The sequence below is a fragment of the Hevea brasiliensis genome, chromosome 4 (assembly GCF_030052815.1).
Source record: "Hevea brasiliensis isolate MT/VB/25A 57/8 chromosome 4, ASM3005281v1, whole genome shotgun sequence".
NCBI lineage: Eukaryota > Viridiplantae > Streptophyta > Magnoliopsida > Malpighiales > Euphorbiaceae > Hevea > Hevea brasiliensis.
This window is the reverse complement of record NC_079496.1, coordinates 95,720,762-95,745,902: the sequence shown is the minus strand read 5'-3', so window position 1 is coordinate 95,745,902 and position 25,141 is coordinate 95,720,762. Positions and strand designations below refer to the sequence as shown.

At 28.8% G+C, this 25,141-nt stretch overlaps 1 protein-coding gene and 1 non-coding gene across 3 annotated transcripts; one reads left to right on the top strand and one right to left on the bottom strand.

The window, feature by feature from the left end:
• Positions 1–9,597: 9,597 nt before the first annotated feature.
• Positions 9,598–16,086, bottom strand: LOC110650378 (uncharacterized). Its single transcript, XR_009148269.1, has 2 exons — positions 15,485–16,086; positions 9,598–9,867 (listed from the first exon to the last, which is right to left on the bottom strand). It is a non-coding gene; the product is annotated as an uncharacterized LOC110650378 (transcript).
• Positions 16,087–16,977: 891 nt separating this feature from the next.
• LOC110650377 (probable ribose-5-phosphate isomerase 4, chloroplastic) lies at positions 16,978–24,936 on the top strand. Of its 2 annotated transcripts, none has more exons than XM_021805323.2 (9): positions 16,978–17,222; positions 19,417–19,544; positions 20,485–20,554; positions 20,901–21,005; positions 21,206–21,301; positions 21,418–21,474; positions 22,837–22,954; positions 23,099–23,165; positions 24,652–24,936. In XM_021805323.2, the coding sequence occupies exons 1-9, from the start codon at positions 17,076–17,078 to the stop codon at positions 24,731–24,733; spliced, it is 870 nt and encodes a 289-aa protein (XP_021661015.2). In that variant the 5' UTR covers positions 16,978–17,075; the 3' UTR covers positions 24,734–24,936. The 2 variants fall into 2 exon arrangements, with proteins under 2 accessions (XP_021661015.2, XP_021661016.2); XM_021805324.2 differs by having other exon boundaries at positions 16,986–17,222; positions 19,457–19,544.
• The last annotated feature ends 205 nt before the right edge of the window (positions 24,937–25,141 follow it).

The window sequence follows — 25,141 nt, the reverse complement described above, 5'->3', positions numbered from 1 at the left end:
TCTAATTATGGTGTAATTTTATAATTAATATTATCTTCAATATATAAGAAAATATTAATATTACATTTTAAAAATAAATAAATAAATATATAATTACTAGTCATGAAATTACCACAAACTTCCCCTTTTTTTTCTCCATTTAAATAAGAGATATTTTTAAATAGATTTCGTCTATCACGTCATTTGTAAATTAAATCAATTAAATCACTTATATCATCTATATTAATTATGATCATAACATAATTTTTTTGACTTAATTTAAATTAATAATGTGGTAGAATCTACCTAAAAATTTCTCTTCAAATAATATGAATGCAAAATCAAACAATATTAGGAATAATAGCTCACTAATTTAATTAGTGGGAAATAAAAAAAATTCATAATAATACATAATGATAATAATCCGTGCATTTGTTGAAAATTAAACAACATAATTTATATTTAAGGAAAAAAAAATTCTGAATTCCTGATTTTTATATCATTAATTTTGAGCTTAATTTGTTAGTAATATCCTCAAATTATTTTTATGGCTAAATAAATAAAAATTTATTTATTTATTTATTTAGATGTAAGATAAATATCAATGAAGACAGAGAAGATAAATATCAATGTCAATATCAATGAAGATAAATATTAACGTGAGGAATAGTTTGAAATTTTAATAATACTCAAATGCTAGTCCTAGCCCCTAGTATAAACAAAGAGGAGCAATTGTCCCCTTCTAATAAACATGTCTTTGCTATTGCCATTCATACAATTCAAACATAATAAAAAAAATTCAGTCACAATGATTGATGAGAGATCATCCACTTCTTGTAATTTAATTTTTATTGTCCAATTGAAGAATAATTACTTCCAAACAATTGAAAGGGAACAAATTTGTAATGATAACATGTTGATAATGTAGTTTAATATGATAGGCTTCCATAGGTTTCAATTTATAATCTTATAATTTTTTTATATTGTTAAATTAAAATTCATTATGTTTTAAAGACACTTTGAAACAAATGAATTTTATTATATATATATATATATATATATATATATATATATATATATTTATTTATTTATTTATTTATTTATTTAATAGAAGAGTTAGAAAGTGAGGGATTCGAATTTGATTTTGTCAAGTAAATATACCATTCACTATTGATAAGTCAGATTAGGTTTTGAATAAAATTATTATATTTGAATATTTTTTAATTTAGAATTTTTAATAAAATTTATTATTTTTAACTAATTAGATTTATTTTAAAAAGATTTGAAATGATATTTTCCCTGGCAATTTTAATTTGCATGCAACAATTTTGTAAATCGATTGTTATTTATAACTAATTTAGCAACAAAAAAGTAGGTTGCTAATTTAAAAAAAAATATGAAAAATTAAATTTCCAAATAATAAATAAAAATTCAAATAAATAATTTTTTTAAAAATTACTAAAATAATAAATTATTAATGAAAAATTAGTACTAAAAAATTAATATAAAATATTATCAAAAAAATTACTAACAATAACTATTATAAAAAAAATATAAACAAAAAAATTAAATATAAAAAAATATTTAGAAGACAAATTACAAAAAAAATTACCCCATATATATTATACCAAAAAAAAATGACTAAAAATTAATACCACAAATAATTTACTAACAAAAAATATATTTGTACAAAAATTTTTATTTTATGCTAAAGAAAAATGTAACATCCCTAATTTTCAAATAATTATTTTATATGTAAATATTTTATTTTAATTCTGGTATTATGGACTTCGCGTAGTTACTTTCGTTTTCGTGAAAATTAGATCATTGCCTGGATCTGCAATTTAGGGCCGAACAGATAAGCTGTTAGAACCATTTTGAAACCGGATCAAAGTTAAAGGCTAACCCACCATTTGTAGATGCCCCGGACGCATTTCAAGGTTTAGAATTGGCATAAGTAAACCCGAACCCAAAGTTTCTTCAATTATTTAATGTCGGGTTTAGAATAAAAATCCATAAAATATTCGGGAGTTATTAGAAAATTATAATTCTTTTTGCAATAGCTTTATAATATTATTGAGGACCGCAAGGCAAAGTTTTAAAATTTTTAGAGCTTTTTTGATGATTTTTGCAGAATATCCGTTTTAGGGGCTAAAACATACTTTTTCAAATTTTGACTATTACCTGGTTTGGAGAGCCCAGGAGAGGCCATATGATATTGATGAGATATGGGTTGAGATGTGTGATTTAAGAAGTGTTATTTGAACTACTTTATAGGTTGGGTATGTCTTAAGTACAGGAGAGACTCTGCCAGATTTTCGGCACAAAATTAGGATGTCCTTATTTATTTAAAATCCTTGATTTGGGTTAGTACTTATAGATTTATAATATAATTATCTAGGTGTTCAGGATTAGTCATCCTTCACTTCTCAGCCACTGCAGCAGTTTCTGATCAATCCGTGAGTAGATATTTATTTTATTTATAATTTTAACATTATTATATTTCTGGCATGTTCATGCATCACTTATACTTATATTTATGTAGTTAAATATTAGGCATGCCCTGTTTTACATTTATACTTGATGATATTACTTTGATTGCTGTATTTTGAGAATCTGAAGTTGTGGGTGTGAGTTGGTGTGTATTTGGAGTATATGGATATGGGTAGGACAGGTAGACGTGGTTAGAGCTTGACTCGCTAGGACCCGATCCTTATTATGAATAAGTTAGGGTGGGCACAGCTTTGAGTTGATCTCGCTGGCCCCCACATATGGATTATTAAGTAAAAGTCCGGTTCGAGTTGATCTCGCTGGCAGGCCTTGGATTAAGAGAGCTGGGATCAGCTCCCCATATATTTATGTGTGAGTATAGATGTGACCCACAGGTGTGTGAGTGCTCCAGATTATCTTTGATGTGACCAACTATGATTTGTGTGAAAATAATGCATTTTATTTCCAAGGATGCATTAGAATTAGATACTTATAGAGATTGTATGTAAAATAAATATCTTACTCTATGAGTCAAATTCACTCCTGTTCACACTATTTTTCAGGCTACAGGAGGAGTTCTTTTTCAAAGTAATCTGTTTTTTTCATCGCAGGTTTAACATCAGTTATTTAATTGTTTTATTATTTTCTAAATTTGAAATCTAGAACTCCGTATGTGTTAGCAGTAGTATGGACCCTGTTAGGAATTGTGTTAATTTAAATTCTTGAGGTTAATAAATGAAGATTTGTATGATATTTAAACAATTTATAAATGATGGTATCAGGGTTGAGCAGGGCTCTCCTGACTTTAGTTTTTTATGGTTATCGGGTAAAATAAAATAAAAATATTTTATTTTATTTTATTTTTATGTTATTTACATGTTATTCCTTAATTTTTGGGCCTTGGTTATAGATTTGGGAACAGTAAAACTTACTATGGGCCTCGGCGGCTTTATGCCGGTCCAGGTCCTAGTGTCGATCCGGCCCATGGGATCGGGCCGTGACAAAAAATAAATTAAATAAAAAAGATGATGAAAAAGAAAAAATATGATGAAGAAAATAGATGGAAAAGAAAAATATGATAGAGAAAATACATGAAAAAAAAAATAATAAAGAAGAAAATAGATAAAAAAGAAAAAGATGATAAAGAAGAAATATGAGAAAGAAAAAGATGGAGAAGAAAATAGATGGAAAAGATGATAAAAAAAATATGTTAAAAAGAAAAAATGATGAATAAAATGGATAAGAATAAAAAGATAATAAAGAAAATAAGAGAAAAGAAAAGAAAAATAAGGCAGTGAGGGAAAAAATAAATAGTGATTTATATAAATGAATTAGCAACCAATTTTAATACTTGATTGTTAGTCTCTAATTTCTTTTAAAAAAATTTTAGATATATTTAGAGGAAAATTTCGTAACCGATTCGCAATAGATTGCAAAATCAGTTGCTGTTAGCAAGTTAGTTGTAAATCAAAACAAAAATAAAAAAGGGTAAGAATTTTTGGGAGGGGAAAAAAATCAATTGCAAAAATCAATTGTTGTTAGCAATCAATTCGCGAGCAACCGATTTTAAGCAATTATAGAAATTTGTTGTTGTTAACAACTGATTCGCAAATCGGTTATAAAAAAAAAAATGGACGGAAACTTTTGAGGGAAAAAAATTTAGGAATCGATTTTTAATTGGTTACAAAAATCAGTTGCTAACAAAAAATCGATTGTAAATAACAACCGATTTTAATAGTTTATTGCAAATTGATTACTATTAGTAATTGATTTTTGCAACCACTTACAAATCGATTACTAATTTTGGAACCAATTAAAATAATTCTTTAATATAGAAATCGATTTTCTAATTAAGTTGCTATTTGCAATAGATTTTAGTAAACGATTTCATAATCGATTTATAATAGCATTCAATTTTAAAATCAATTGCTAAATTATATATTTAAGATTTTTTTAATATCGATTAATAACTGATTTAGCTATTAATTATAAATCAATTATTAATAGCAATTGATTTTAGTAATTAATTATAAATCAGTTGCTAATAATAACCGATTTAGCAATCAATTGTTGAAACGATTGTTAAATTTTTCACAAATTAATTATTTTATTAAAAAAATTGAAATTACAAATTTATTGTAAATTTAGTAGCTAATAGCACCTAATTTTAATAGGATTAAAATTAATTGTTTTTTTAGAGTTAATTAAAAAATTTATATATTATAATTTTAATTTTCTATGCAAATGAAAAATGTGAATCCAATCAATTAAAAAGATGATTTATTATCAAAGGTAAACTCGTTGTTTAATGATATAACAAATTTTTATTTTTTATATTTTATGAAATTTTGTTAATGATTAATTTCTTAATTAAGTATGTGAAATGCAAGTTAAATATACATTAAAATTTTGAATAATTATACACTTGTCAAAATTAAATTAAATTTATATTTTTAATAATTATTAATTATCTTCATTTAAATATTATTTCATAAGAAAATAATAATATAATATCTTTGTAGTATAATTACAATTAAGAAAAGATTTTATAGTATAATTACTATTAAAAAAAAGATTTTGTACAATTAAAATTTTATTTTCATGAGAGCAAATATAATAATAAATATGCTCCAATATATTATCTTATATATTATATTAATATTCAAGAAATAATAAAAAATTACAAATACAATAATAAATATGTTGAAATATATTATCTTATATGTTATATTAACATTCAAGAAAAAATAAAAAATTTTAAAAAGTTATAATAACTGAAATCTTATAAGTAAAAAGAGGGAGATTTTAATAATTTCTACATACAGTATTCAAGAGAAGTGAGTAATGAATTTATTTCAAGGATTAATAAATAAATTTTTTAATATAAACTGATATAATATTTTAATAGCATACGATATATTTTTTAAAGTTAATTAATATGACATGTTACAATATTTTAAGCTCGTTAATGTGAAGTGTGGCAATTTTTAATAGCAGCAAATATAATCTTATAATAGTAGTTTATATAATTTTATATTTAATATATTTTTTAATAAAAATTGATATAATTTTTTAATAGCAATTAATATAATTTTGTTTTAGCAATTTTTTAATAATACCTGATATAATTTTATATTTGATATTTTTTTAATAATGGTTAATATGATTTTTTAACAGTTTCTGATATAATATTGTACAATTTGATAAATAATATAAAGACATACACCATTTAATTTTAAAATTTAAAATAAGTTGGTTAATAGATTTTTTTTTTAATTTTTTAAGTTGATTAATATGTTAGATGGCAATTTTTTAATAACAGTTGGTATAATTTTATATTTGATATAATTTTTTAATAACATGTGGTGTAATTTTTTAAGTTGATTAATATGCCATATAGCAATTTTTTAATTCAATTAATATAGCATGTAACGATATTTTAATAATAGCTAATATAATTTTGTAATAACAGCTTATATAATTTTGTGTTTTATATGATATATTTAATGTCAATTATATAATTTTATAATAACAGTCGATATAATTTTACATTTAACATAATTTTTAATAACAGTGATATATTTTTTTAATAAAATATAATATTATATTTTTTTTCTGATGAAAATGTTAGCATTTTAAGAAATTAAAATTTAATATTTAAGACATTAAGGTATAATATAAATGATAAATTCTCTAAAATTATAAATTAATATAATTAATTAAAATAAAAAAAATATTGTAAAAAATCTCAAAGAAATTTTAATAATTTCTTTTATATTAAATATTTTATATATAAAATATTTTATATTAAATAATTTTATATATAAAGAAATTTTCACTCATTTATTTAGTATATTTTTATATTAAATATGAAATTTATTTTAAATAAAATGAATTATGCATTTGATGTGAGTGAAAAATTCAATTCAAAATATTATTTTTTCAAAAATATCCTTTTATATCTATTATTGCATGCATCCTTTTCTTTTTTTTTGTTTTTTAATTAAAAATGTGAATATTTAAAATAGTTATAATGCAGTCTATTGATATATGTGTTCATTTATCTATATTTGTATTTGCGTTCATCTAGGTCTGCATTTTTCTGTATTTGTTTATCTATATTTGTAAATGCCTGTATTTATCTATATATTTACAATTGCATATATCTGTCTTTCTATCTACATTTATATATGTCAATGTCTATATTTGTTTATGTGCATGTGTCTATCTATCTACATCCATGTCTATCGATTTTTGTGTCTGTGTCTATCTGTCTATATGTGTCTATATTTGTGTTTGTATTTATGTCATGTCTATATGTTTACATCTGTATCTGATTTGTGTCTGTGTCTGTCTATCTATATTTATATATGACTATGTTTGTGTCTATTTTGTATCTGTATATTTCTATTTGCATATTTCTATCTGCATAAATCTATATATGTCTGTATCTGTATTTGTCTGTCTATATTTATATATGTCTGTATTTGCATTTGTGTCTATATCTGTCTTACGTCTGTATATGTCTATGTCTATGTATGTTTATTTTTGTATTTGTATTTGTATCTATCAGTTTATATTTATATATGTCTATTTTTGTCCAAGTCTGTGTTTATCTATATATTCATGTATGTCTACATCTATCTTTGTGTTTGTGTCTATGTCTACATCTATTTGTGTTTATGCCTGTGTCTATATGTGTCTATGTTTATGTCAATATCTATTTGCATCTGTATTTATATCTGTGTCTGCATCTTTTATATGTCTGTCACATAGACAAAATGAGAGAATGTAACTGAAAAGAGAAAATTAAATAGAATGATATATAATAAGAGAAGGTAATTTTACCACTTAAAATATATATTATTTTAAGTTTGGAATGTATTTACAAACTTTATTAATTTCGATGAAATTTGGTTTAGTTATAATAAATTCTATGAAATTGATTACTAGGAATTTTAAATAAATTTTTATTTAAACCAAACATGTAAATTTTAAATTTATAAATGAATTCTACAATATTTTGTGAAATTCATTTATACTAAACGATACCTTAAAAGAATATTTGAAAATAACATGCCACTTATATTCTAAAAAGAAAACTTATATTTAGATATCTAACTGATCAAAGAAAATATGTTATCAATTTTAAATTTATCTTTTTAAAAATATATGATTATGAAATTTAGTTGCAAATTAAAACAAATTTTACATATTTAATTCAAAGAAATATTATTTTTCCATATATATATATATATAGAGAGAGAGAGAGAGAGAGAGAGAGAGAGAGAGAGAAGCTTTATCAAATAATTTTGATTGGCACCTTCTACCAAAGTACTATGCAAAACAATGAGAAAAGCCAAAGATCAACCAAAAAAGGGACTAAAATAAAGGGAAAAAGGTAGTTGGTCATTGGAATGGATTAAGCCTAAGCTTATTTTTTCTGAATTATAGAAAATGTGAGCTCTTCAAATGTGATGGTCATGACCCTTTCAAGCTCAAGGCCGGTGGTGAATTGTTGATGTCTTTTTTTTAATCCAACCCATGGAAAATGATTTACCATCAAGTCCAAGATGAATCTCAACGTATCGAGATTGTAGACAACCAGCAAAAGATCAGTAGCCCACACACTAGGCAATGATAATATTTAATCTCAATACACTAGTGTAGAAAACCGAATCAAAATTAAATACATCTAACACTAAAGACATACTACTAAGCCACCACACTTGACTACACCTGAGCATCTATAACTTGTTAACAAAAATATGAGCATAATTAATTAAATCGGCCTACGAAATCCGACTGAATTTAAATCATTGTATGAAAAAATTAGTTCAGAAATATTTGTGATCGTAAATTAAATATATAATAGATCCATGCAAACAAAGTTCACATGACTCTGTTGGGTTGATGAGGACCTTCTCTGGTCAAGTTGTTTTTAGTGTTGCCAAATTATATGACAAAGTATTATATACATGGCTCCTTCACCACCCTCTTATTGTCCCATTGAAGGTAAAACTACCTTCATCAATTGTGCAACTTTCACATAAAGCTTATAATTAATAAGCATTTAATACAAGTATGACTCTCTCACAAAGCTGATAACGAAGGATATCGCCAATAAAATCTTTTTCTTTTTTAAATTTTTTGGTTTGTTTGTTTATTTTACCTTACACTATTGATTTTATTTACTTGTAAATTATAATTGATTATGAAAAAAATTTTATTTAGACTTTATTTTGTATGAAATTTAAATTTCATCTATGTAAATTATAACAATTTAACAAAATATTCAAATTAATCATGAGTAAGTTTGATAACGATTTGATTCTTAAATTTTATTTTTGTTATCAATTTGATCGTATTTTTTACTTTTATCAGTAAATTAATCCTCAAATTCATTGGATACAAGGACCAATTGATTAAAATATGAAAATCAAATTATTAAGGAAAATAAAATTAAGAATTAACTTGTAAGTTTTACTAAAACTTAGGAACTTTATTGTTATTTAACTTTTTACATATGACTGTTATATCTTGAATTTGCAGTAGACCAAATCAAGGCAAGAATTTTCCCTAATATATATTTTGTGATACTATTTTTGACAAATGGTTAAAAAATCCTAAACTTTCTTACCTTTTACCATTACACGCTAAATTAATTTTTTTTACAATTACACCATGTACTTCAACTAACACCAAAAGTAGGCTTGGGTCAAAATTAAAAATTTTTAATTTAGAATGCAATTGTTAAAAAATCCCCTCCCCAAAAAAAAAAAAAAAAACTCAAAATTTAGCTAAATTTTTAATTAGTAATCACAAAAAAGACCCCTCTTTAACAATTATGACAAAATCTGAAAATATTGACTGAATATTTTGTTACTACACAATTTTTAATTGTGGGCAAATCTTAGTTTCATCAATTATGCACACAAACTTCAATATAGTTAAAACCCTTGGGACAGGAATGGTGATGAGCCTGGGGAAAGAAAAGGGAAGTGAAAGGGGTAAGAAGCAAAGGGTCTTCACCATTTTCCAGATAAGATAAAAGAGAGAATTTCTCTTCCTCTTGCACTCTTTCCCCTCTTTTTCTTTCCCCACCCAACTTTTTTCCAAAAGAAAGGGTAAAGTTGAAACAACATGGTCTACAAATAGCTGGGTTGATGAATGCAAATATGCCATGCATGTGTTCATGCAGAAGGTATCTATGGACCAAATCCTTCACCAACCATAGAGACTTCTTTTCGGTTCAATGATCCTCGCCAATAACACAAACAAAAATCTTAAGAATGAAAGGAGACCCTTATTTATCCCATTACAGGAAAACTGGCCTGCTTATATTGATAGTGCAAACTTTCTTCAGTTCTGCTATCCAAACATATCATCATTGACAACCTGCAGTGACATTCAGAAGTTTTGTTAGTGTATGTTTTGAAATAGAAGGGACCAGCTAAATATTACATGGACAAATTGAAGATACCGGCTCCAACAAGGTTGCTACAAAGGATATTTGACATCAACTGAAGTCTACAGGCAATAGCAAAGGGAAATAAACTAGTCTGCCTACACTTGAATTTTTTGAACTTCCTAAGCATCTAAAAGAATCTTGTCTGTCAAGATTAAAACTTTTTATTAGTAGCTGGGGCTCATCTAATCAAAACTCTAATTCTCATCATGAGCTTTTCATTAGAATAGAAAAAGAGAATCCATGTAGTCGACCCCAAATTTTTGAGATAAAGGTTTAATTAAGTTGAGTTGAGCTAACCTTTTCATTAGGTTATTAAAAACAAATAAAAAGTTAAGCCAAGATACAGATTTCAAAAACAAAGAAAGATAATCTTTGAGGGTAGAGGGGGGGAGGGGGGGTGGTGGTGGCCGTTAATAAAAAATGCCATCAGTTATTTAACCTATAAAGAGAACCCATACCCAAATTTGAAACCCAATAACAAAATTTCTTTTTTCCTTTTTGAACTCACAAAAAGCTATTTACATTTTATAAAATTTCATCAAAGCCCCAATAACATTTTTTATATTAAGATTTTGTAATGTTTCTCAGGTTATGTTTAAAACTATATTTTGTAAGCCCCAATAGCCCACACTTCTTGTGGATTACATAGTTCTGACAGATGAAACCAGATATTGGATTAATCAGAAGCTAGAGTCGAGGAGGTAAACCCCAGAACGTAGATGGAAGTTTACAAAATAAACATTGAGAATTCCTATGTCCAATACAATGGAATGAAAAGAATGAGGAGCTCTAAAAATGGCTGACATGGAGATTGTGTAATAAATGTCTTAGGTAATTCTAAAATACCTATTCAATGGAAGTTATGTACACTGCAACTCAACAAGCAATGATGCATAGCAAGGTTTTAGATTGCAGTTGCAATCTGACTGTTTCAGGGTGTCATGGTCAAAATTTAACTGTTGCAGCTAATGCTACAAAATTACTCAAATTCATATTTTAACTCGAATGTAAATTATATTGACAAGCTAAACATCTAAAGTAACTATTTATTGAGAAAAAAATGATTCGTTGCCATAATTTACATTTTACATAAAAAAAATTAGATACATAAATCTTGCAATAATATTTTTTCTTAATAGTATTTTATGAAGGTCTGTCTGGCCCAACCCACCCCCCCTCCAAAAAAAAAAAAAAAAAAGGAGAAAAAAAAACCATCTTTTCCAATTTGGTCATATTGAGCCCAGTTAATAGCATCATCAATATGCAGCTATCACATGCCATTTGTATGCCTGGTTTAGGGTATGGCCTCAGTCCAGCTCCTAGAACTTCTAAAATCCAAGCATCAAACCCCTTGACCAGACATGAAGCATGCAAACAAGGACTGGACAACAACATCCGTGATCAATAAGTTTTTGAAGCAGGAAACAAGCAATCATTCAGATAATTGGGGTTTCCAAAAACATAATTACCACAGGATTCAGGAGAGAGATCATATCCAATAGCATTTGTACTCGACCCTTGATAACAACAACAACAACAACAACAATAACAGATGATTCCTTCAATGTGCTTGCGAAACACAATCATCGTAATGAGTCAATAACCACAAAAATTCAACAAATAATCAGAAGTAGAGAACATTTGGATATTGAATAATAATTAATACCCTAGGAGAAGGCAGGTAATGCCAGAGAGCGAGTTTCCAATCGGAAGTGAAAACAAGGATGTAGTGCAGCTTGTCTGCTGTACAAGTCTTAGGTTTTTCATTTTCACTTCCCTTAGACTCACAGGGGGCGGCGGGAGGGTGGCACTGACGAGGCCTTTGAGGAAGTGGAGTTTCTGAGGGAACAAAATGTGGAGGGTTGGAAGCCACAGATACAATCCCATTCCTTTCTTGTTTGTTTTGTTTTCCTTTTGGTTTCCAGTTCACAATTTATAATAATTATTAAAGAAATGGATTATGAGTGGTTTTTTTATTAGGAGTAGTTTTTTGGTTTTGGATTGTAGAAGAGAAGTAGAAGGGCTAGGACTATATGAGATAAATTATAGCATAAAACATTAAGTAAATTATATGAGACAATTTGGAGGAAATGAAAAGGAGGACTAAAAAGGAAATTTGATTTCCTTAAACCATGCAATGTTAACACATGGCAAGAGTTTGGCCGTGTGATGTTGACACATTGCAAAAATTTGGTCAAATGAAATTAGAGAATGGAGAGGGACTTGTACCCGTCCACCAACTCCAATCCTTTCCATTCTACTTTTCCTTTGTACTAGCCAAGAGATATCTGGAGAAGAGAAGTAAATTGTGAAGAACTAAAAGGAACTTGTGAAATTAGGTAAGTATATAAACTTATCTTAAGTAGAATATATAGAAGAAATTACACTATTGCCGTGCGAAATAAGTGGATGCTATGTTATTATATTTGCTATCTTGTGGTTTAAATTAAATTGGCATTTAATGTTTATAGAAGAAGTTATACTGATTGCCATATGAAATAAGTGGATGTTAGGTTATTATATTTGCTATATCTGTGGTTTAGATCAGATAGTCCATTTGTCATCTTATGATTTATATAATGTATAAATGTTTAACATAATGAAAACCCATTTATTTAATTGGTTATTATGAGATGGTGTGAATGTTGCGTGTCATGTGGAGAATTTTGCATGCTGTTACTTGTTTAAAGGAAATCAAGATGAGAAAGAAATGGTGTCAGGCTCTCAGCCAAGAAAGTTAATGCAACTTTATATATATATATATATATATATATATATATATTCCAAAATTCTGTCTCATCTGAGAATTGATAACTAATTGGAATTTATATTCTTTCTGTTAAGGGGGGCTGTGACTTTATCACACCTAACACCTTGTATGTGAGTATAACATTCTGTTTAGGGGTATTAAGATACTATCACTCCTGATAATGATTTTGTGATGAATTATGATAAAACCTTTGTCTATTTGAGTATACCAAATGCCATCACTAATAAAGATATCATTCTCATTTAATACTTTAGTCCTAATGGTCCTTTTTTCTTTCAGAATGGAAGAAATCTTATTAATCCCTAGTTCTTGTCTTATTGTTAGATAAACTTCTTATTTGTGCACAGGTAAACCAGAGCTCAATAGATGGGAAGGAAAAAGAGATTATTTTTGCACCCATTTAAAATATGGAAGCTGTTTGGAAGGACTTTTGTATAGGGTTATAAAAGGTTATGAATTTAAAGACTTGGCATATGTACAAGAATTTAAAACTTATAATTATTTTGTTGTACTTTGTAAATAGTTGGGATTACAAGAAAAAATGGTGATATCATACATTTTGAATCATGCACAACCACCAAGTCTTGCATGTTTCATTTTGGGTTTTCTTGAAAACAAACTATCATGTTAGGTGACATTAGCATTGATATGTTTAGCAAGGATGAATGTTAGAAACCAGAACTTTGAGAGATATAGAGTAATGGTGTTACAAGAGAAAGGGTTTTTGCTTAAAAAAATAACAACAATTTTTTAAAAAAATAATAAATATTTTATTAATTCATTATTTTAGGCATAACTTTCACTTATATATATCTTAAATTAGAAGGAATTATTTTATACGTAGTCAATACTGTAAAATAATACCTACTAGTTGGTGGGGTGCATGGTTTTAAATTGCCGTCGCGGTTGCAATCGTGGTCACGGTCGCAGGTCACGGAAACGGGCCTGTAACAGCCGTAACGGTAATGGTAACGGCCTGACCCTACACAATTTTTTTAAAAAAATTTGCAAAGTTCATAAAATAAGTAGATATTGATAAAAATAAATAAAATTAAAATATACAACTATATACTAAGCATTTATATATAAAAAAAAGACGTTATCATCTATCATATTTGGACATCATTAACATTAACTAATTTAGACCTGAAATAATTATATAAATTGTAAATAACTAACCTTATTACCACCAAAATGAATGTCTAGAAGGTTCTTGATAGTCTTGACTTTGGTTATCTCATTTAAAGGCAGTTACCGTTATTTAACAATGATAACGGTTGTTATTCTGCAAATCAAAATAGGCCCATAAATAAAGGTCTAACGGATAACGGCCTCTTTTAAAACTTGTAAATAACAACCATTACATAACGTAACGGCCGTTATTTGATTCCATGGTGGGGTGTGACATATATAACAGAAAGAAAGGCTACATAGTATAGACATTTTGCCTTCCTAGAGCTTGGTATTCACATGATAGGTTGCACATATTTAACCCTCCCAGATATTGCAACAAGGAAAACCTCTTGTATTGAACATCTTTTCTTTTTAGTTAAATTAGTCCACTATCGAAGCATATCAGAAACAAGATGGCTTGTGCCAGGAAGACTAAATATCTAAATCTATCCTTTTCTCGAAACGTGAGAAGTTTCATGCAGCAAAACATCATTTTTTCTAAAAATTGACCAGTCAACTAGTCAAGCATACCTATAAATAATATCACACATGTCCTCTGTATATCTCTTTTCATACTCAAAGTGTCAAATATGTATACTATGTTGACGGTTGCTCTTATCATCTTCATACGAGTAGATGAATGGATTAACCAAAATTTTTGGCACCACCATCAACAAGCAGCAAGTGTTATGCATTGGAACATTCTTCTTCTTCTTCTTCCTAAATGACAGTACTAACATTCAAGCATACCAGAAGCAAAATTGCTTATGTACTCTAATAAATACTCCCTTATTCTTAAAGACATCCATCTACTACATGGAACCAAATAACAGCCGTTACGTCATTATTTACAGATTTTAAAGGAGACCGTTAACCGTTAGGCCATTATTTACAGGCCTATTTTAATTTGCAAAATAACGGCCATTACCATTGTTAAATAACGTTAACCAAAGTCAAGACTATCAAGAACCTCCTAGACATTCATTTTGGTAGTAATAAAGTTAGTTATTTACAATTTATATAATTATTTCAAGTCTAAATTAGTTAATGTTAATAATGTCCAAATATGATAAATGATAATGTCTTTATTTTATTTATTTCTATCAATATCTACTCATTTTATGAACTTCTTAAATTTTTTAAAAAAATTTGCGTACCAAGCCTTTACAGACCTGTTTCCGTTACAGCGAGTGTGACCGCGATTTAAAACCATGATCCACTATTAATAGAGGATATAATAAACAAGATGGCTGATGTCATTTGATAAGCACACAACTTCGTTGATAGAGTAGCAAAATCCAAAATGCACGCCTTACAAACACAGAGGAAGAGTTTGAGATCAGACAACGCCATAAGCCAAGGTTGCCGAGGCATAATAAAACAGATTAAAACAAGTGATTAAGGTGCCTGCCAGAGGAAATCAATTTCATTGTCTTCGTACAAAAATCAGTCACAGCAGCAGTAAAACCCAAAATCATTGTACTCATGAAATCATCACATTGTATATATGATAACTGAGACTTGAAATGCACAACAACAACTAAAATACATAAAAATACAAAAACTCAATAGAGGGACAAAGAAAATAGAAGTAACCTAACCTCTGATCCGAACAATAGCTGCAATGAGTGGTTATCTGCGAGAAGCAGCTTCTTCCTCCTGGGGAGTCTTGGCCACAATGGAGAGAGCATGCAATCCAGATTGAAGCTCATCCGCAAGTGCATCATAGACCATGCGGTGGCGCTTAAGGAGGGTGTGACCATTGAATTTGGGCGAGACAATCTTCAAATTGAAATGGGTCTCAACATTATTGGTTTTGACGGCAGCGTGGCCAGCGTGCTGATGCGAAACGTCCTCGATTTCTATAGTGGTAGCTTCCAAAGCAGATTGCAGCTTCGTTTTCATTCTGTTTGCCCTAGAAATCAACATGTTGGCTCCTCGAGAACCCATATCTTCAATTCAATTTCTATTCTACCCTATCCTTTCGATTTCGAAGATCTTAAACCCACAAATCTAACTCAACACTCTCAGCTATTATAATTCACAAGATAGTAAATACCTCTAATTCAAATAAAAAAGAAATTAATTATAAATTATAATTCTCACTATTGTTGCATAAGAATTTTAAGTTAAAATTATAAATATTAGTTTAATTCAAATTTTCTTACATGAATATCTTATATAAATATTTTAAAAATACAAAAATAATTTGCAATAGCGAAATATATATATATATATATATATATATATATATATATATATATATATATATCAACGTTAACTTTATTAAAAATATCTACAGTGATTTATTAATATGATAATAAAAATAAAATTTAATTTATTATTAAAAATTAATTTATTTTATATTTTTATTATTTAAATTAATTTTATCTTTTATATAAATATAAAATTTTTAATTTTATTTATATTTAAATTTTATTTAATTAAAATTTTTAATTATCATTCAAAATAAAATTTTATAAAAAAATCATTAATACCAGAAAATTATTATTTTTTAAATCATTACTTTATTTTTTTATTTGTTTTGTATAAAAGTTAAATAAAAAAGCTAGAAATTCATTTTTATTAATTTTTTATGGTTTTTTATGCCTATTTTTAATTAATCATTAAAATTTATTAATTTATTTTAATATATGAAAAATATAAATGGTACTTTATTTACTTAAATACATTAAATAATTAGATTTTTAAATAAATGAGGAACTAAAAGAATGAAAAGAAAAAAATTACATTTAAATATTATATCAATAAAAATATATTAAATTACTAATTATTAATAAATTACAAGTATATATATATATATATATATATATATATATAACATGATACCTCAAAAATAAAATATTTTATACAAAAAAAGTTAAATTATAAATAACAAGTAAGACGTCCCCGCAAGTTAAAAAAAAAAAATCTTATTAACTATATATCTCATCTCATCTAGTAATTTATTTTTTTTATCAAAATAAAGAGGTAAATTGTAATTTTTTTAAATAAGTTAAAAACTATTTTAATTTTTATAAAATACGAGGGCATTATTGAAAGTTTATTTTCAAATATAATAATATTTTTTTTTTCTTTTCACTCTCTTTTTTGTTGAGTGGACGCAGACAATCTGTTTTGTTAACGTTACAAGAGATATATCAGTCAAAACCAGGAGAGAAGGAGATAAGAATGGCTTCATTAATATCAACACTTGTCCACTCTATTTCTCCCACTACTTTCAATGGCAATTCAACTTCATGTCCAAGAAGACGCAGCACAGAAATTTGTTTCCCCATCACTCGGGCAAGCGCTCTCCTTCATGCAGCCAAGCATACTGTATGAAATTATTCTCCAATTCTTTGCTTTCTATCCTCAATGTGGGTTCTTACTTAAAACCCATTAGCGGTTTTCCGTTCTTTCCTATGATTAACTAGTTTTCTGATTTTTTTTTCTTACGTTGGTTTAGTTTTGGGATTTTCTATCTGGGTATGGCTGGAGTTAGTGCAGGTTTAATGAGGTACTGAGAAAAATAGCAATTACTTTGGAAGGATGCAATGGAATGGAATGAAATTACCAATGCAATGGAAAGTAGTGCAATGACCATTGGATTAAAATGATAATCTTTTTTTTTTGGGGGAATATTAAAATGATAATACTTACTTTATCATAAATGTTGATTTTCCATACTTTTATATATTATTATTTGGGGAAAAGTTCAGAAACATTTGAATTAGTGGTTCTTCGCTTCATGGACAAAGAAATCCATTATTATTTTAGTACCATTAATTTTATCATGAAATTATTTTTCATGGTGTCCATTTATCTAGAGTGACAATTAGATGATATTATTTGACATGATTACAGATTTAACGATAGGTATTAAAAAGATTGGGAAAAAAAATCTCCCTTTAATTTTGGTTTGACGGAGGGGGAGGTTAAAGCAAGGATTTTAACTCCTGGCTGCCCTGATTGATATTTCAAGTGGCTTTTTGTCATTCATTTGCTAGCAAATTTTTATTTTTAATTTTTTTTCATTCACTCATCTTCTTTTCCTATGCATTTGCTGCAAAATTGAGTGAAATTGAACTAAGTTGTTCTTTTATTTATTAACTTTTATCATTGCTTTTGCTTTTTTTTTTTTTAATAATTTTGATATGAATATTAGCTTGTTGACGAACTTCTTCTCAAAATTTAGCTGATTCCAGTTTTTATATCAACTTTTGAATCTATATATTTTTTTCTTTTTAGATATTTTATGATTATGGTGTTGTTCTTACAAATTGATCTTTAAAATACCCACTCATCTTTTCTAAAATTTCAGTTTTTTTTAAAAAAATATGTATATATTTAATTACGTCTTCCTGTTTCATATTAGATGATTTCTCTTAACAAACAAACTTTCTGCAAGCATTCAATATATCTTGGATTTGATAATTTATGTTTTTTTTTTTAAAAAACAATATTGTTGTGGTCCTTGCTTATGGATCTAGTTATGGAAAAATGAACAGGAAAGTCCAGATAAGGATCCTTAACTGAATTTTTCTTGGCTGTTTTTCTATCTTGTCTACCTATGATTGCTAATTAGGGCTCAAGAACAGAGAACCCAATGATCTTAAAAAATCTGAGATTTCTGTGGAAAATACTGCTTACGTTCAACACTGTAACATAGTAATAAATATAACACAGGAATTTGGAGAACTGCTCCTAAACGTTCTTATAATTCTCAGTATCCTTAACTAACATATGTTCCTAAGCCTTAGGATCCATTTGACTTAGTTCAATTGACCAATAAACAACTACTACAATACTCAACTCAACTAAGCTTTTATACCAAAAATTTATTGGGATTGGCTATATGGATTCTCTTTCTCCACTCTAAACGATTTTGGGTTAAATCCTCGAAAATATGTAATGCTTCTAGATCATGTTGTATTACTCTCTTCCAAGTCAGTTTAGGTCTACTCCTTCTTTCTTTCTATACTCTAACTCAATGTACTCTACTTGTCTAACTGGAGCTTCCGTATGTCTACGCTTCACATGATCAAACCACCTCAATCTCCCTTCTCTCAACTTATCCTCAATTGGCACCACTCCTATTTTTTCTCTTATACTCTCGTTACGGACTTTATCTAGTTTAGTATGGCCACTTATCCACCTTAACATTCTCACTCCATCCAAACAACTACTAAAATACTGAAAATAAATGCTAATAATAATTTTAACATTTACTAGACTTCCTTTTACTTAGGATCATGTGTGAACCTCTTATAAACTTGACCCACGGATGGATCAGCTTTAGAAAGATCTCTAACAAATACATTGTTAGTTGTGTTCTTGATTAGTTCAAAGGAAATCTAGAATGATGATCTACAGGATGAAGATGGAAGAGAAAAAGGGAAATTAGGCATCTGGCAAGTTAACTGATTTTATTTGCCATCCACCTTTCTTATGTTATTAGCTTTAAGTCCGTGTTCATATGGTTATTATTGGTGGTTAATTACTGGAATTCATTTGTTACTCGCTTTTCTAGGTTAATACATACATAAAAAGTGGCATGGTTATTGGATTAGGGTCTGGACATGCTTCTGGTATGGCTATACTGTATTTGGGTCAACAACTTCATGCTGGTGCTTTAAAAGATATAGTAGGCATACCCATGTGAGTTGGATTCTCCCATGCCATCAGTAATGAAAGTTCTTTCTTTATGTTATGATATGCTATGTGCTAATGACTTCTTTTGCACCATTAAAAAAAGTTTGGGAAAAGTTTAAAATATACCTTATGGTTTAGCATTTTTTTTTTCACTTAGGGTCTGTGGTTTTCTTTTCTTCATTTTAGTAATTGTGGCTTTTGTCTAATATTACTATGGTACCATTTTGACTGATATCATAATTATGTTTACAAAGTACAATTTTGGCCATAAGAAAAGTATATATATGTTACATGGTGTAACATAACTCATCATATTAAATAAAATGTTTTACCAACGATATTTATATGTGCCTAAAAGGGAAGAAATTTTATATATGTTATGTTAATTTTTTTTATGATAAATTTGTATTTTGAGAAGGAAAATAAATTATTTTGATGGCAATTGGTCATTTGCATAGGTGCCATATGAATAAAACTCATAATTATTATTTTATGTCATATAGGCACTTACTATGTGCCATCTTGATGACATTACCTAAAATTGACATCAAGATGATAACTTATGAAAACCACAACCCCCTTAGTGAAAAAGTGCTAAACCAAATAGTAGGCTTTTGAAGTTTTCCCAAATCGTTGCCTTTCAAATAAGATGCTGTGCCACTTGATGAATTTAGTTGACCTTTCTAGTAAACAGTTAAAGAATACAAAGCAAAGTTCAGTTCTTTTTGACTTATCTGATTTTCCCAATTTTGTTTTTCCTTCTTCCAATGAAAATCACTTGTACCTCAGATGTGGTAGTTTTCTGAACACCCTTGCCTTTAATCTTTATCTGTGCCTACATCTGGATATTGTAGATGGCTATGCACTTGTACTTTTGTTGCACTTTTGAGCTTTTCAGTACTCCCTTTCTACTTCTAATGTATAGCCTGCTTTTACATTTATGTAGGTCAGTAGCAAGTGCAAGTGAAGCAGCTAAGGCAGGCATTCCATTGGAGCAATACCAAGATGGTTCTCAAGTGTGCTTAAATTCTAATCATCTGTTAAATTTTGTCGATTTTCAATATTTCAAGTTCTACATGCTAGCATGTTTATGTGAAAGAGCATGTTGCAAATAAATATGCTGAAGCAAAAGCTAGATTGGATGGGAAGATTTTGGAACTGGCTTGGAATAGATATGTTGACTAGTTACAAATTGGTATGAAGAGACAAAATCTCTTGAGAAGAGAGAATAGATGCAAATTCCTTCTGGAATTTGTTGTACTAGTTCTAGATATGTCATTAGAACTTCCCAATTCTTGCGTGATTTTGACTATACATATTTTGAAACTTACCACTATTTCACTTTAAGTTGCTGCTATGTAGATTGATTTTGCATTTGATGATGCTGATATTATAGAAGAGGAAACACTAATTGCAGTCATTGGTCGCCAAAACTTGCAAGGTGAGGAGTCAATCATTCAAGAGAAGGTGAGTGTTGCTGTGTATCCTGTTTCTGTGGAATTTTATGACTTGAACCATTTCATAGACATTTTTGAGAATCGTGCATATAAATTTGATTGTCAAGTGTTTTCATTTTATGAAAGCATTCTGCATTGACTCATCAAGGCCGTTTTCTCAATATGATACTGTCACCAATAAGTTTCCCTTTTTAACTGCTTCTCTTTCAGTCAATTCTAAATGCAGCCAATAAACATGTATTCATGATCACAGAAAAGCAGTACAAAGGCACTCTAGATGGTTCCATTCCAGTTGTTGTTCAATCTGTAAGCAACAGAATTTTTAAATGCAAAGCGTTAACTTCCAGAATGAGAGATCAATTACTTGCTAATAAAAAAAAATGAGAGATAAATTACCTTATTAACAAATTTTTTTATTTCAGCTGAACTGGATGGAAACTGCTGAAGAGATTGATGATCTGTTTTTGGGTGATGCAGAGGTATGAATGTTAAGGCATGTATGGCAGTGGATTTTGACTGATCATGTGTATATATATATATATTGAATTTCTCATCAAATTCAATGCTCATGGCTGAAATCCACACAACGTTGAGCTCCATAAACAGTGAACCAATAATTTCTTCACACTCCATGTAGCACTTTAAGAGGTTCATATTTGGTCTGTCTTATGTGTGAAGAAACACTGTTTTGCTTGTCTAGTGTGGTAGCGAGCTCATAAGTGTAGTTAGCGTAGTCCCATTTTACAACTCTAGACTCAAGATATTGTCAGATTTGTCGGATAAATTTTAACAAATGTCCCTGAACTTATCTAGTTGTAACATTATAGTCCCTCAACTTAAAAATGTAACATAAAATCCTATCAACTTTTAAATTTTGCACAGTGAAATCCCCCTAACCTCCAATTACTAGTTTTCCGGTCAGCGTGGAGCTTAGTCAGTATTTCTCTTTTCTCTCTCAAGCCATGTGTAAATTAAATCATTTTTCTCTCTATAGACAGAATAATTTTTCATGCATAAAGAAAATAATTTTACACTTTGCATAAGAGAGGAGAGAGAAATGTTGACTAAGTACCATGCGAGAGCTATTCACATCAGTTTTTAACTAAAAAATCAGTAATTGAAAGTTAGAGGGATTTTACCGTGCAAAATTTGAAAGTTTAGGGGGTTTTATGTTACATTTTAAAATTAAAGGACTATACTGTTACAACTAATAAGTTCAGGGACAGTTGTTGAAATTTATCCCAGATTTGTCTATCATTACATGCTTTTTTCTTATTTTAGTTTGTGATAGTATATACTTTTCTTGCGGCAAAAACCTTACGAGCAGGCCTTAATCAAGGAATCATGGAATTCTGCACAAATGATAAGCTAACAATATTTAACAAGGTAGAAAGGATGATGAATATTTGCTTATGTCAGTGGCTTCTAGTGCACCTTACGATATTAAAAGAGCCATTGCAAGTTTTTTTTTTTTTTTTTTATCACATTCTACAAATAAGCTTTCTGCAAAAATATAACCCTTGCTTGGGAAGACCTGGTGAGAAACTATGTCTATTTAAGTAATAAAGTAATGTTCTATACCATGGAAGAAAAAATACATGATTTATTAACTCCCCCAATTTCCAGTACATTATAACAAAGAGTATTTTTAGTTGTGATTTTGAGAAAAGTGGTTGTTCTGAAAACTCAAACTAGTGCCTTTGTGCTTGCATGCTCAACAGTGGCCTTTTGGACAATCCTTAGAAATTTAATAGAGGTTCAGGTAATATTCAGAGGTTGTGGTTCATCTCCTCATTTGAATTCTAAGGCTCCTTCTTTTGCCTTTGGTTTGATAATCTAAGGTGTGGAGGAGATCATCTATAGGACAGGCAGGTCCACTAGGGGGTGACTTCCCTCTTGTCACTAGAGAAGGTCACAATGTTATTGATGTCATCTTTACTTCTCCAATACAAAGTCTTGGTACGTTTAAGGATCATGGCATTTTCTTGTTTTAATCTCCATGTTCTTGTTTTTTAAGATGACTTATTTTCCCCTTTAATCTCTTTATTTGTGCTTTAAGATACCTTTTCCATGACTCTTGCATTTATGGTTTACTGATTGCAGCTGAAGTAGCTGAAAGCCTTGATAAAGTCAATGGAGTTGTGGATCATGGAATCGTTTCCAAGTTCCCGTTAGTTTCCTTTCTTCCTTTGAAATTCTTAAATATTTTCACATATATGGAATCTTTTTGCTTGAGATAACTGTAGGATAGATCATGTTCTGAGATAGGAGAAACAAGGGACAATCATGAAATTAAAAGGATTTTGCTATGGTGAATATATATATATGATTTGGGATATTTAAATCCATAATCCATGTTGAAAGATTATCATATCATGATAATTTTGTCATTGGCAATGTTAAATTTTGACTGTGGTACATGTTCTGTGTGCATGTTGCTTTAGAACTAGTGACCAAGGATAGGGATTGGGTGCTTCTCTGGAGATGCCTCACTACCTGATTTAATAACTAAATTGTGTCAGATAAGGTGCATAAACCAAAAACAGTTAAGCAAACAAAAGTGATCCAATATTATGGTTGGATTTTCTCCTACCTTTGACGCCTTACTAATATTTTTCCCTCCCAGAATTGAGGAGAGGGATTGTTATTGCTGAGATTCAAACCTTGGTTCCCACTGCTAAATAACCTCATGGCGTTGGCCTGTTTATCTTTACCATTAGTCTCACACACCAATTAATGTCACATTTTTAGCACGAATAGTAGCAATATAGGTTAACTGTCTATAACCAGAGAGTTTGCAGATCTAATTATCAACCAGTCAAATACATGTTTGCGAATGTGAATTATTTTGTATTGTACTGATCATGTCAAAACAGAGTATAACACTGGTTAGCTGTCATCTGATTTTCTTTTCTTATGCCCTTTCGAATAAGTTAGTTATATTACATTATGTCAAATTCCATGTAGCTTTTTGTATGATATTTATATTTATGAACTTCCAAGTGTTAACGTCACAATTTCTTTTATTTTATTTTTCATTTTTAATTGGATAGATATAACAATCTATTTTGAAACCAATTAAGCAGGTTATATCATATCATTTTGGGTTACACAAGTTAAACCATTTATACCTTAAATTTTCTTGGGTCTCAAACGGGTTGACCTATTATTTATGTCTAACCTAAACCAGCAAAGCTATGTGCTGTGTTGTATAAACTGGTAGTGTCAAAAATTGCCAACCCTAACCTTGACATAGATTAAAGCTATAAAATTGTATTAAACTTACACAAATAAAGGTTTAAATTACTTGGGATTGCAACAAGTTGCAAGACTTGCAGGCCTCCTTAGTGACTCTTGCTCTTGGTAGTTTTTTGTTGTACATAACTCTCTCTCTCTCTCTCTCTCTCTCTCTCTCTCTCTCTCTCTCTCTCTATATATATATATATATATATATATATAACTCTTGATTTTCTCTCTTAGTGTTTTTTTTTTTTGGGAGACAACAGTTGCAGGGGTTTCATTTCATTTTGTTTGGGAATAGGCACTTTTGTTCCTCGTGAATGCCTTCAGTTCAGTTCGTATGTGTGCAAATTCTTTCCCCAAAAATACTTATAAATGCTGTTATTTTCTTTTGTATTGTTACTGAGCGGCTGCAGATGCATTGCTGTGATTGCTTCTGATAGTGGGCTGTGCATTATCAACAATCCTCCAACAGATGCAGTGCAGGTTATCATGTGAGTGATTGCTTTGTTATTGTAAAAATCGTTACCATTTTGTAAAGAAAAGAGTTATAAGAAAATGAACTGTTTGACAATTGAGCTTTAGCTCAATGGTACTAGAGATGTCTTTAGGGCTGTATCTCGAGTTTCAGTCCTAGTCGGAGCCCAAAAAAAGGAACTGCTTGCTTTCTTGGTTTTTGAATGATGATTGACATTTAACAATTTTGTCCTGTTATTGAGCTGATTATTCCAACGTTCAATCTTCCTTGTTATAATTTAGAATGATCAAGGTTTGGTCTGTTTCAACATATCTTATACCTCAACTTGTGGATATTTTACCATCTGTTTAAGCTGAATGCTACCCAACATTAGAGATATCCCTTCTGTTCTGTTGGACAATAGGCAGTTGACAGGCTCAATCCAGTGA